Source organism: Grammomys surdaster, unplaced genomic scaffold (assembly GCF_004785775.1).
Source record: "Grammomys surdaster isolate TR1022 unplaced genomic scaffold, NIH_TR_1.0 126048, whole genome shotgun sequence".
Lineage (NCBI taxonomy): Eukaryota > Metazoa > Chordata > Mammalia > Rodentia > Muridae > Grammomys > Grammomys surdaster.
Window position 1 is genome coordinate 47,073 of NW_021620860.1, and position 12,370 is coordinate 59,442.

The window sequence follows — 12,370 nt, forward strand, 5'->3', positions numbered from 1 at the left end:
TTAATGATGTCATACATAGGTACAGAAAGTCTCTGCCTGTTTCTATACCAACAGAGTATGAATAATGTACTGGTAGCATTCCTCACTTTTAGAAACCCTAATCATCTGACCACTTAGGTGGGATTTTTGCACTCCGTAAGTCATTAACGTATTCTGACTATAAATAAATAATAGCTGATATCCTTTCATGTAGATATTTGCTTTTAAAAATTACTCATTTTTCCATAGGATGCCTGAAGGGTGAAGTCTAGTCCACTAACTTGAGTAGAGACACAGCTGAGGCTATAGGAATGAGGACCTCTACAGACACAGGAGATCCAGAACCAAACAGAACAAAAGGCACTAAATTGATCATCTAACTGAAGTTACAACTTAGAAAAGAAAGAGTTTGGGTCAGGAGTTGCTATCAAAGTAAGAAGGCTAGGCGAGCAGAGACAGAGGAAAGCAATCTCACGTGGCAGAAGTAAGGTGATCGGGTGTGAGGCTGAGCTGAGCTGTGGCCAATTTCTCCTAAAAGATGCTGAATCTGAGCGTTATGATTTTGTTTCTGAAAGAAAAATCATCATTTCAACATTTAGTTTTGTACCTAAAATTGTTCTGTGTTTCCCATTGAACAATAATCTAGAAAGTGAACCATGGTCCACATGGGATAGTAGATACTGCTTAACAAGCTCCCTATTCTCATACCATTGGAGTTTTCTGTGGTCAAACATTCTATACCAGTCTGACCGATTATGGATGAGCCATCCGTATAATAAAGTTTTATTCTGGGTTAGGAGAAACAATTATGGACCTGTAATACCAGTGATTATCTAAGGATAGACAGTAGAGCCATTTACTATGAGTCTGAATCAAATAGTAACTAGAAATATGATGTCATGGGACAATTGTTTAGAAGAAACTGAAGAAAGAAAGACACTTAGGGGATGGTTCAGCAAGAGCTGATGACTCTTACCACCAGGAAAAGAAACTGGGCTCCCAAATTACCTTCATAATTTAGTCAGGAAAAAAAAAACCCTTAATTTGAGAGTAAACTGTTTATCAACACAAACAATAACAAGGAAAGAATGCTGCATGTGAGGACAGCAGCCCCTCAGCAGGGTATAAAAGGGGATGTGGGTGGGGAGACTCCCACTTCCAAACCTTCCAACCTGCCTACTTGTAAACCCATCCAGATCCTCCACCTCTAACACCATGGTCAACTCCTGTTGTGGCTCTGTCTGCTCTGAGGAAGGCTGTGGCCAAGGCTGCTGCCAGCCCAGCTGCTGCCAGACTACCTGTTGTAGGACCACCTGCTGCCGCCCCACCTGCTGTGTGTCTAGCTGTTGCAGACCCAGCTGCTGTGTGTCCAGCTGCTGCAGGCCCCAGTGCTGCCAGTCTGTGTGCTGCCAGCCCACCTGCTGCCGCCCCAGCTGCTGCATTTCTAGCTGCTGCAGGCCTTCCTGCTGCCGCCCCAGCTGCTGTGTGTCCAGCTGTTGCAGGCCTTCTTGTTGCATTTCTAGCTCCTGCAGGCCTTCCTGCTGCCGCCCCAGCTGCTGTGTGTCTAGCTGCTGCAGGCCCTCTTGCTGTACCTCTATCTGCTGCCGCCCCACCTGTTGCATTTCTAGCTGCTGCAGGCCTTCCTGCTGTCGCCCCAGCTGCTGTGTGTCCAGTTGCTGCAGACCCCAGTGCTGCATCTCCAGCTGCTGCCGCCCCATCTGTTGCCAGACCACCTGCTGCAGGACCACCTGTTGCCGCCCAGGATGCTCTAGTGGTTCTTGCTGCTGAGCACCAACATCCAGTCTCCTGTTCTTCATCACTCACCATGTAATGTAGAGATGAACTCCAAGATGCCAATCAAAGGCTCTATTCCAACAGAAAATAATTTTGGCCTCCAAATACACTGACCCTACTCCTGTCTGTTTATTACCTGTCTCTAAAATAATCATAAGGTTAAGTTTTCTCCTCAATCTGTAAAATTTGGCCTTATCCCCATGGACAAATTTGTTCTTTTCCATATTCCTAAAAATGGACATTCTCTTATATATTAAATAAATCTGAATTTTGCAGGCACACAAATATGTATCATGTCTCATTATTTTTCCTCTCAGATTGTTTTCTTCATCTGTCAAGTCCTGAAGCTGATTTCTAAGTAAAAAGACAGCACATGATCTCAGGTGTGCCAACACTGCCCCCATGGCACAGCTCCTCCTATTCAGAAGGATGCTCTCATAGAGCAAAGGCGTGGTCTTCTGTGCTAAAAGTTTTCTCTGGTTGAAAGGACAGCAGTAGGTAGGAGATTGAAGACCCTTGGACTGAGTTCTTTCAGTGAGGGGGTTGGGTGAGCACAAGCTGTTACTCATGCAGTCAAGAGACCACACATCACACAGCTTTCCCAAGCTCTCCAGTGGCTTGAAGCCCAGCTGCTACTGGAGGTGTTCTGCTCACACCAGTCCAGTTGACTTCTGTCATTCCCTAAGTTCACCTCAATACTTCCTGAGGTCACTTTCCTGATAAACTCCTTGTCTCAACTCCCAGTAGAGAGGCAGGCACCCCAAGGACAAGCAGCCTAACACCATGTTTCCAACCTCAGTGCCCCTTCCCTCCCATAGAAGTCCAATACAATACAGAGAGCTCCGTGGCTCAGGATCAAGTCTTGATTATTGCTTCACTGAACTCTAAATCTTCTGAAGATATTGCCTATTTATTGATTATTTTAAACTCTTTTTAATAATTGAGTTTTAATATATATTCTGGATATTGATTTCTCTGGGCAATGAATAGGTGCTAAAGATTTTTCTTTTTCTAGCCTATCTCTGAATTCTGTATTTTTTTTTTAACTTCTCAAGGATTTCTTGTGCATCTTGGTAAAGTATATAGGGATAGATAGGAAAAGTTAGAATCACGGTATATGTGAGAAAGGAGATGCAAATCAGTGCAGAATATAGAACTGATTAACTGTTGTTGTTTCCTTACATTAAGGGCAAGGCTGCTCCAGCAAAAAGGACAATGGTTTTTGGAGTACTGGAAAATGTATATTCTGGAAAGCAATGGTTAATGATCAAAGACCCAAATTAATGGTGCAAATGAATGGCATTGATACAGAAGGCTTGGTAGATATAAGAGCTAGTGTTAGGATACTTTCCCAAAAGTCTCAGCATCCAGATTGGCCACTTCAGAAGGTTTACATACAGTTTATAAGAATTGGTAAATTATCAAGATTAAGGCAAAGTGTCTGATGGATTAACTGTGTGGGATCAGAAGGTCAAACAGGGAAGTTAAAACCTTATGTGGCCAACATGCCCATAAATTTATGAGGAAGGGATCTTTCACAATAACAGGGTATGCAAATTAATAATACTGCAATTTCAGGGACAGCAAATGAGGAAATTAAGTGTGATATGGTAGATGCTCCTGGGGAAGATATTGACATGGGTGATTGAGAAAAATCACAATCTGTGTCCATGGTCCAAAACCAGGACATCACAGGGATCAAATTACCAAATTTATAAAAGGGGCTACTGCTGACATACCAATAGCCTTGCGCCTAAAATGGTTATTAAACTGACTTGTATGGTAAGAGCAGTGGCCTATAACAGAAGAAAAAATTGCAGGCACTTGAACGACTGGTAAAAGAACAGGTAGAGGCTTAACATATAGAAGATTCTACCAGCTCTGTGCTTTCTGTAAAAATGAAATTGAAAAAATGGAGGATGATAACTGATTTAAGAACAGTTACCAAAGTAATTCAACCAATGGGTCCTTTACAGCTTGGACTTCCTTTACCATCTTTGTTACCAAGATCATGGCCTAAAACAATAATTGACTTGAAAGATTGGTTTTTCACAATACCCTTGCATGACCAAGATGGGGAAAGGTTTGTATTTTTAGTACCTACTTTGAATATTAGTCATATACTAAAGAGATACCCTGGAAGGTATTTCCACAGGGAATGTAAATAGTCCAACTTTGTGTCAATATTTTGTGCTATAACCATTAGAAATAATTTGTAAACAATTCCCTTAGTCTATCATTTATAATTATATGGATGACATTTTGTCGGCTGATTTTGACAAAGATGTTTTAGAGAATATGTTTAAGGTAACACAAAGAATTCTGCCATGCTGGGGATTACAGATTACTCCAGAAAAAATACAAAGAGGAGATTCATTTAGATATTTTGGTTATAAAATCAATCAATGAAAAATTTGACCATAAAAGATACAGATCCATAGGGACCAATTGAAAAAACTTAATGATTTTCAAAAATTAATAGGAGATATTAACTGGCTGAGGCCTATAATTGGATTAAGTACATATGAGTTAAGTAATTTGTTTTAAATGTTACAAGGAAATTCAAATTTAAACAGTCCAAGATGTCTAACAGCTGAAGCAGAAAAAAAGTTAATTTTTGTAGAACAAAGATTGCAAGATGCATGTGTAGATCGAATTGATCCTAAGCTTGATTGTATATGGTCATTTTTGCCTTCAATTCATTCTCCTGCCTGTATTTTTTTTTTTAATGAGACCCATCATTTTGAAGTTTTGTTTTTATATTTCTCCTCTTGTGGTTTCTACTTTTCAATTCTTGAGTTAAATGTTTTATCCATTTTGAGTGAGCATTTGTCTAGCGGAAGGGCAAGGATTAATTTCAGTAGTCTACATGTGAATTTCCTGTTTTCCTAACATAAGGTGCAAAAGAGCCTCTTCTTCCTGGGTGCCCTGCCTGAACAGGATCAGGTACTGATGTGTTAGAGACCATAAGAGGAAGGTCAAAAGCTGATGACCTCTGGCCTTTAACTCTTTGTTACTTTTGGGGTCCAAAAGCTGTTAGCTTCTGGAAATTTCACACTTTCTCTTGTTCCAGAACTAAAGGATGATGGCTTCTGGCATTTAACTCCTGCTGATAGCGGGGGGGGGGGGGGGGGGGGGGGAAGATTAATGAAAGTCTCTTTTCTCTTTGAGTCAGTGACCTCTTGCTGGACAGTCAAGAGACTTAGAGTTCATTAACTCTTAGTAAACCAGAGAGAAAAGAAAAGAAAGGGAAGGGAAGGGAAGGGAAGGGAAGGGAAGGGAAGGGAAGGGAAGGGAAGGGAAGGAAAGGAAAGGAAAAGAAAAGAAAAGTCAGGCACATGCACAGACACATACACACAGTGGATGAAGCAGAAAAAGGCTACACCACCACTGTATTGCTGTCCTTAGTTTTTATACCTTCTCAGGATAATTGATCGCATGGTTTTTAAAGTATTTTTACATTCAATAAGTTCATACTAACTGTCACAGATCAATAAGGTTTAAAGAGTTACAGCGCAATTGTTTTCACATCTTTACATTAAGACTAGTAGCTGACTAAAAAGTCAATATCTGTTTTCTGACTTCATAAGTTCATTATAAGTTTAAAGTAATAATTTTATGTCATAAATTAGCATGGTTTTGTCAAGAGATGAATCATCTGCCTTATGTCTTAGTATTTTGAAGTCTTGTATAGATAAACTAGTCTATCATTTATTTTCCATTTTTGTACTTACAACAAGCTGCACATTCCCACTTTATGACCTTTAGTTACCAGATAATGGCCACATTCCTAATCTAGATGGAATGTTTTCCTAGCTTTATTCCAAACCAGTTTTCTTTCCCTAGTGCAATTAGCCCATGACACATGAAGTTTTACAGAGCTCTATTTGCAGCTTTTATTCTACAAGGGGTTTGAAATTATTTGTATCAATTTAGAAGTTCTAAAAAATTATCAGGAATTATGAAATCATCAATTTGTCTACACAGCATCACTACATGAAAGTACATCTGCATGAGTCTACAGTAGATCTGTCCAACACAGTATGTAAATAGCCAGAAAATCATTAAGCTAGTGGCAGAAAAGGCACATCATCAGAAAGAAGCAATCCTGGGATGAAGTCTCTGTGGGCTTTGCCTCCAGAGCACACCCCTCTCAGCTGTATAAAACAGTGAGCTTTCTCTAGAGAACTCACTTGTTTGCAATGGCCTTTCCTAGATGGCTTCTGACACGCCCCTCTTCCCCACTCTGTTCATAGCAACTTTATTAAAACTCAGATGGTGTGGGTTATTTCTGGATCTGCTATTACATGCCATGGATCTACATACTCATCTCTTCTTATGTTGTACTGTCCTGTTACTGTTACCACTCCTCTAGAGGGCAATTAGAGCTTGTGTATGATGCTTCCTACAACTAATTGAATAAGAAAGAAAACAGTAAATCAATTCCAGCGATAAAAGGCCCAAATATTCCCCTTCAAATAAATTATCAAATCCTACCTACAATTATATGGATTTCCTTAAAATAAAATATTCCTTGCGTGTTTGTAAAGCAATCCTAACATTTAAGAGAAGAGGAGAAGGGAAGGAAGGAAGGAAGGAAGGAAGGAAGGAAGGAAGGAAGGAAGGAAGGTGAAAGAAAGATGAAGGGAGGGAGAGAGAGAGGGAGAGAGAGAGAGAGAGAGAGAGAGAGAGGAGAGAGAGTGTAAAGACATTTTGTTTTGTGTTTGTTTTCTATTCTGCTGTCAGAATTCTTAAAACTATGTCCAACTGTTGGGTAAAATGGCTACAAATGCTGTGTTTAAGGATATTTGTATCTAAGCTGTCAGGAGAGGCATACTGAAAGCAAGCAAATCAATGTCTTAAGCTACATGATATCCTATGTAATTGTTCAAACTTTATCAGACAAGCAGTAATGAAATCAGATTAACAGGGTAGCCCTCAAATTTTGAAAGAGCATTAAGTCATTAAAAGCAAAACCAGAAAAAGAAATTTTGTTTTAATTGAAAATAGATATTTTTCATACAATATATTCTGATTATGGTTTTGCCTCCCCCAATTTCTTCCAAATCCTTCCCAACTCACTACCTACCCAAACTCACACCATTTTTAATCTCTCTCTCTCTCTTATTAAAATACAAGCAGGAATCTAACAATTAATACAAAAATAAGATAAAATAAAAAATGTGGAATAAGATGGTATAAAAAAAGAGAAAAATATCCTCAGAACAAGCACAAGAAACATATATAGATGCACACACACACACACACACACACACACTCAAATTCATACACACATTCACGCATACAAAATTTCCATAAAAACAGAGACTACAGTATACATGCAAAATACTTGTAAAGGGAAAAAGAAAGAAATAAATCAAAATGAAATTATTGCCTACAGAAAATATTTAGACAAGGAACCATCAAAAATGCCACTGAGTTTGTTTTGTGTTAGCCATCTACTACTGGGTACAAGGCATGCCTTTAGGAGTGGTTTGTATAACCAGTGAACCCCATATAAGTTATGTGACCCTATAAGTCCCACCTCAGAGACTAGGAAACTTGAGCTTTGTATAAAAATGAGAGATAGCCCAGATACCAGTCACCTAATTTGTGTATCTGGCCCTGATGCTAGTTATTAATTTCGTTTTATACCAGGTAAATTTTAGCAAAAATAGTATATAGACCTGTCTCTTCTGTTTAGTGTTTTTTTCTTTTAAAGCAAACCACATCATCAGGCTCCATGTTGATCTAGTCTCAGTAGTGTGGGTCTGTCCTAGTGGCTATGAGATCTTCCTATGTTCATGAAGAGATAGCATTATTTCATTGTACTCAAAGTAACTGTTGAATATTACAAGTGGCACAAATGCAGGTGATGTGGGCAGTTTGATGGGTACTTTCTTTTTTCCTCATTAATTAATTTATTCACCTTTCATTTCAATTGCAGTCCCCTCCTCTCAGACCTCACTTAATTCAGCCTTCTTCCCTTCTCCTCTAGGAAGGAGGAGGCCCCCCTGGGTACCATCCTAATCTGGTGCCTCAAGTAACTGCAGGACTAAGCATATCCTCTCCCACTCAGGCCAGAAAGTCCAGTCCAGTTAGGGGAACAGCATCCACAGGCAGGCAACAGGCTTGAGGAGTCTAATGGCAGATTTTCAAGTCTAAGGGTTTACTGGGATCACTTGTGGACTTCTAAAAATTTCTGGTATTCAGACTAGTTAAAAGTATTTGACAGTCTGTAATACTCTGCAGATGTCTCCCACGCATGTGTGTGTGTGTGTGTGTGTGTGTGTGTGTAAATGTGTGTGTGTAAATATATGTGTGTGTGTGTACATACATATGTATGTATTCAATTTCTTCCAATTGGATCATTCCTAAGTTCCCTGTACTGCTTTGTGTAGGGTTGAGACATCATGAGCTTTGCCCATCTGTGTTTGCATATCTATTGCTACTGTCCTTATTCAACTTATGTTCAACCATGTTGGTGAGACTCTATGGGTGGAACTTCTGACATTCCTAGGAGTCACAATCTCACAGCAAACTCCCTGAAGCTCTCTGGCTGTAACTATGTTTCTACTCCCTCTCCAACAATGATCCCCAGCCTTAGGTACAGGAGTTATGTTCTACATGTGCAAGCTGGGAATGGGCTCTATAACTCTACTAGTAACCAAGAAATCTTCCTACGCATGGTCACGTGGAAGCAGAGGTGTCCTTGTTACTGTAGCATTCCTGGGAAAACTCTCATCCAGGACATATACTTATTTAAATCCTTCATCTTTTCAAGTTCTACAAATATGAGAATATGAGAAAAAGACTGTAGACTAAGTGTTGGCTGAGCAAATTAATGTCATAAAAATATTGCAAAAGTCCTGGCCACTAAATGGCCCTAATTAAGAAACGTAATGGTGCTATCACACTGTTACTCCCTGTCTGTCTGCTTCTTGACTAACAGAGGATAGCAGAGGGACTGAAGCATTGCTCATTTTTGAAAGATAATTCATCTGGCTGATTGGATGGTTGCTCATGCCCTTTAAGCATTTACTGTGACCAGCATTAGATACATATAAATATTTTATTTACATATGTGATATATGCATACATATATCACATGTAGATCACACATATATCACATATGTATAATCACAAAACTGACACATGCATATATATATTCATGTACACAATGAAATTAAGAAATGAGTCTAATCCATCATTTGAAACATGAAGCTGGAGACTCTCAAGCTTAGAAACCCAAAGAAAGCAAGACATTTGGTTTAAATTAACATAAATGATAGTGCCACATGGTTATCCAATGTTAAAAAGTAAATCCTGGAAAAATTCAGCATAGGATTTTATAGCTTCTGTTCACCCAGAAGGAGAGTTTGACAAAAAAGGGAGAAATATCCCACAGGCCAGAGCTGAGAAACCTGAACTTGTGAGATACTTGAGATCTGTGACCCATAGGAAAGACAGGCCCCATAAATGACTAATAAATATTTTCTGGCAAAAACCAGGGGGTGCATAAACATTGACATTTCCCTATTCAGTTTCCCACTTTGAAATTGGTACAGAAAATGGAGAAGTCACAGGAGGAAAACCTTTCTTTGTTCATGTCTGTGGTCTCACTTTTCAAATCCTTAGTATCCACATGTCCCACTGTGGATGAGCTGTTGGAATGATGAATCTTTATCCTCCAACATTACTAGAAACAATTTTGAGTCTTTAGTAATCATGATTATCTAAGGGCAGACAGTAGAGCCATCTACCATGAGACTGAATCATATAGTGACTAGACACACATGGTCATGTGACAGCTGGAAGAAATTAAGGCAAGGAAGACACTTAGGAGATGGTTCATCAAAATATGATGGTGACTCTTAACACAGGAAAAGAAACTGTGTTTTCCATCTACCTTGATAATTTAGACAGGAAATGAAACTTGCCTAATTTGATAATCACCTATTTATTAACACAAACAATAACAAGGAAAGAATGCTGCATGTGAGGACAGCAGTCCCCTCAGCAGGGTATAAAAGGGGATGTGGGTAGGGAGACTCCCACTTCCAAACCTTCCAACCCACCTTCTTGTAAACTCATCCAGATCCTCCACCTCTAACATCATGGTCAGCTCCTGTTGCGGCTCTGTCTGCTCTGAGGAGGGCTGTGGCCAAGGCTGCTGCCAGCCCAGCTGCTGCCAGACTACCTGCTGTAGGACCACCTGCTGCCGCCCCACCTGCTGTGTGTCCAGCTGCTGCAGGCCCAGCTGTTGTGTGTCCAGCTGCTGCAGACCCCAGTGCTGCCAGTCTGTGTGCTGCCAGCCCACCTGCTGCCGCCCCAGCTGCTGCATTTCTAGCTGCTGCAGGCCTTCTTGCTGCCAACCAAGCTGCTGTGTGTCCAGCTGTTGCAGGCCTTCTTGTTGCATTTCTAGCTGCTGCAGGCCTTCCTGCTGCCGCCCCAGCTGCTGTGTGTCCAGCTGCTGCAGACCTTCTTGCTGCATTTCCAGCTGCTGCCGCCCCAGCTGCTGTGTTTCCAGTTGCTGCAGACCCCAGTGCTGCATCTCCAGCTGCTGCCGTCCCACCTGTTGCCAGACCACCTGTTGCCGCCCCACTTGCTGCCAGACCACTTGCTGCAGGACCACCTGTTGCCGCCCAGCATGCTCTAGTGGTTCTTGCTGCTAAGCACTGCCACCCACAGTCTCCTGTTCTTCATCACCCTCCACTTGTAATCTAGACCATTTGTTAGTTGAAACCTAAGACGCCAATCAAATCTTCTGTTCCAAGTGATAATGACTCTGTCCTCCAGAGTAAGCAGTACTCCAGCCTTCTTAGTATCTCTTTATAACATCAAACAAGTTTGTGTCTTCTCTGACATCTGTAAACTCTCACCTTATCCCAATAGAATACTTTGTTGTCTGCCATATGTTTAAAAAATGGAGATTTTTCTTCTGTGTTAAATAAATAAAATTGCAGCTATGCAAATATAAAGACAATTTGTTTCCTTGTTTCTTCTTCTCAAATGGCTGTCTCCATCTCTGAATTTCTACTTAGCCCATCTATAAATAACAAATTACAGCAAGTAGTTTCTAGTATTTCGACTCTGTACTCTGTTCCCTCTGCATCTTCCTCCCAATACAGGAAGATAATCTCATAGACCATGCACTTAGAAACTGCATTCCTAAAGACTTTCTCTGACAAGAGGGTTGGTTTTAAAAAGAAAGTCAAAGCCTCTAGGCAGAGCACTGGAGCAGGGAGAGGGTGGGTGAGCACATGATCTTTCTCCCTTCCCCTCGAATGCACACATCCTCCCAAAATCTCAAAGGTCTTGAGTAACTTGGGTTACTGGTGCCTCCTGGGGTGTCCTGCTGACTCTCTCTCTCTCTCTCTCTCCTTGCTTCTCTTCTCCGTGTCTTCAGTGACTTCTCTAATTCCCTATATCATGTTCTGGGAGTATTTCTCACATGAGTAACGTTATAACCTTCAGCATTGTGTCATGAAAACATACATTCCAAGACCCTTCTGATAATCTCAATATTGCTGCCATTCAACATTTCTTCCACACAATATGGAGATTCCATGTGGTTCTAGTTTGGTTTTGGTTGCTGTGATAAATACTATATCCCAAATCAACTCGGGAGGAAAGAGTTTACTTCAGGTTACAGTTTGCAGTCCATCATAGAAGGAAGCTTCGACAGGAACTTAGAAACAAGAACTAACGCAGAGACCTCTGAATAATTCTACCCCACTGGCTTGCTTTGCTTTCTTATTCAACATTGAGCCACCTTTCCAGGGGTAGCACCACCCATTTCCACGTAACTCATTAATCAAGACAATGTTTCACAAACATGTGCATCAGCGAATCCAATGGAGGCAATTCCTCAGTTGAGGTTCCCTCTAGTTTATGTCAAGTGGACAAAAGTTAGCTAGCACACCATGGTTTAAAATCAACTTCCTAGGTTGATATGAACATAGTAGAGCATGTGTCCTTGTTATATGTTGGAGCATCTTTCGAGTATATGCCCAGGAAGGGTATCACTGGATCCACAAGTAATACTGTGTTCAATTTTCTATAAGCATAAAGGAGGAGGGAGGATGGGATAAGGTGTTCTAGGGAGGGGAAATGGGGAAAGCGGATGACATCTGTATTGTAAATAAATAAAGTATCCAATAAAAAAATTAAAAATAAAATAAAAGATAAAACATAAAATAAATAAGAAAATAAGTTAAAAATAAAAAAAATTAAAAAGTCAACTTTCAATTTGGTGACTAGTGAAATGTTACTTGTTGAGCATATGTTCTTGTATCTGCCTTATATTTTATTTTGCACTGTTTTTGGTTATACTAGCTGTCTTTAAGATTTTGTTACTTTTAGTTCTCAGTGAAGCCATTACTGTACAGTTCTGCTACAAATAGACTTTGGTGTCTGTCTTAGTTAAGATTTTGTTGCTGTAAGCAGACACCATGACCAAGGCAAGTCTTATAAAGGACAGCATTTAATTGGGGATGGCTTACAGGTTCAGAGGTTCCGTACATTGTCATCAAGGTGGGAGCATGGCAGCATCCAGGCAGGCACAGTACTGAAGGGGCTGAGAGTTCTACATCTT

The 12,370-nt window shown here is 40.3% G+C and overlaps 2 protein-coding genes across 2 annotated transcripts; both read left to right on the plus strand.

The window, feature by feature from the left end:
* Positions 1–1,194: 1,194 nt before the first annotated feature.
* LOC114610474 (keratin-associated protein 4-9-like) lies at positions 1,195–1,767 on the plus strand. Its single transcript, XM_028755048.1, has 2 exons — positions 1,195–1,436; positions 1,512–1,767. Exons 1-2 carry the CDS (start codon positions 1,195–1,197, stop codon positions 1,765–1,767), a joined length of 498 nt encoding a protein of 165 aa, XP_028610881.1.
* Positions 1,768–9,890: 8,123 nt separating this feature from the next.
* On the plus strand, positions 9,891–10,448 carry LOC114610475 (keratin-associated protein 4-3-like). The gene has a single exon (XM_028755049.1). It carries the CDS (start codon positions 9,891–9,893, stop codon positions 10,446–10,448), a length of 558 nt encoding a protein of 185 aa, XP_028610882.1.
* The last annotated feature ends 1,922 nt before the right edge of the window (positions 10,449–12,370 follow it).

What these genes read in the sequence shown, in the direction of transcription:
- LOC114610474 (XM_028755048.1), top strand. Translation starts at nt 1,195, where the DNA reads ATGGTCAACTCCTGTTGTGGCTCTGTCTGCTCTGAGGAAGGCTGTGGC. An exon ending in TGCATTTCTAGCTGCTGCAG is followed by an intron (nt 1,437 to 1,511) that starts GCCTTCCTGCTG and finishes TAGCTCCTGCAG; the next exon opens with GCCTTCCTGCTGCCGCCCCA.
- LOC114610475 (XM_028755049.1), top strand. Translation starts at nt 9,891, where the DNA reads ATGGTCAGCTCCTGTTGCGGCTCTGTCTGCTCTGAGGAGGGCTGTGGC.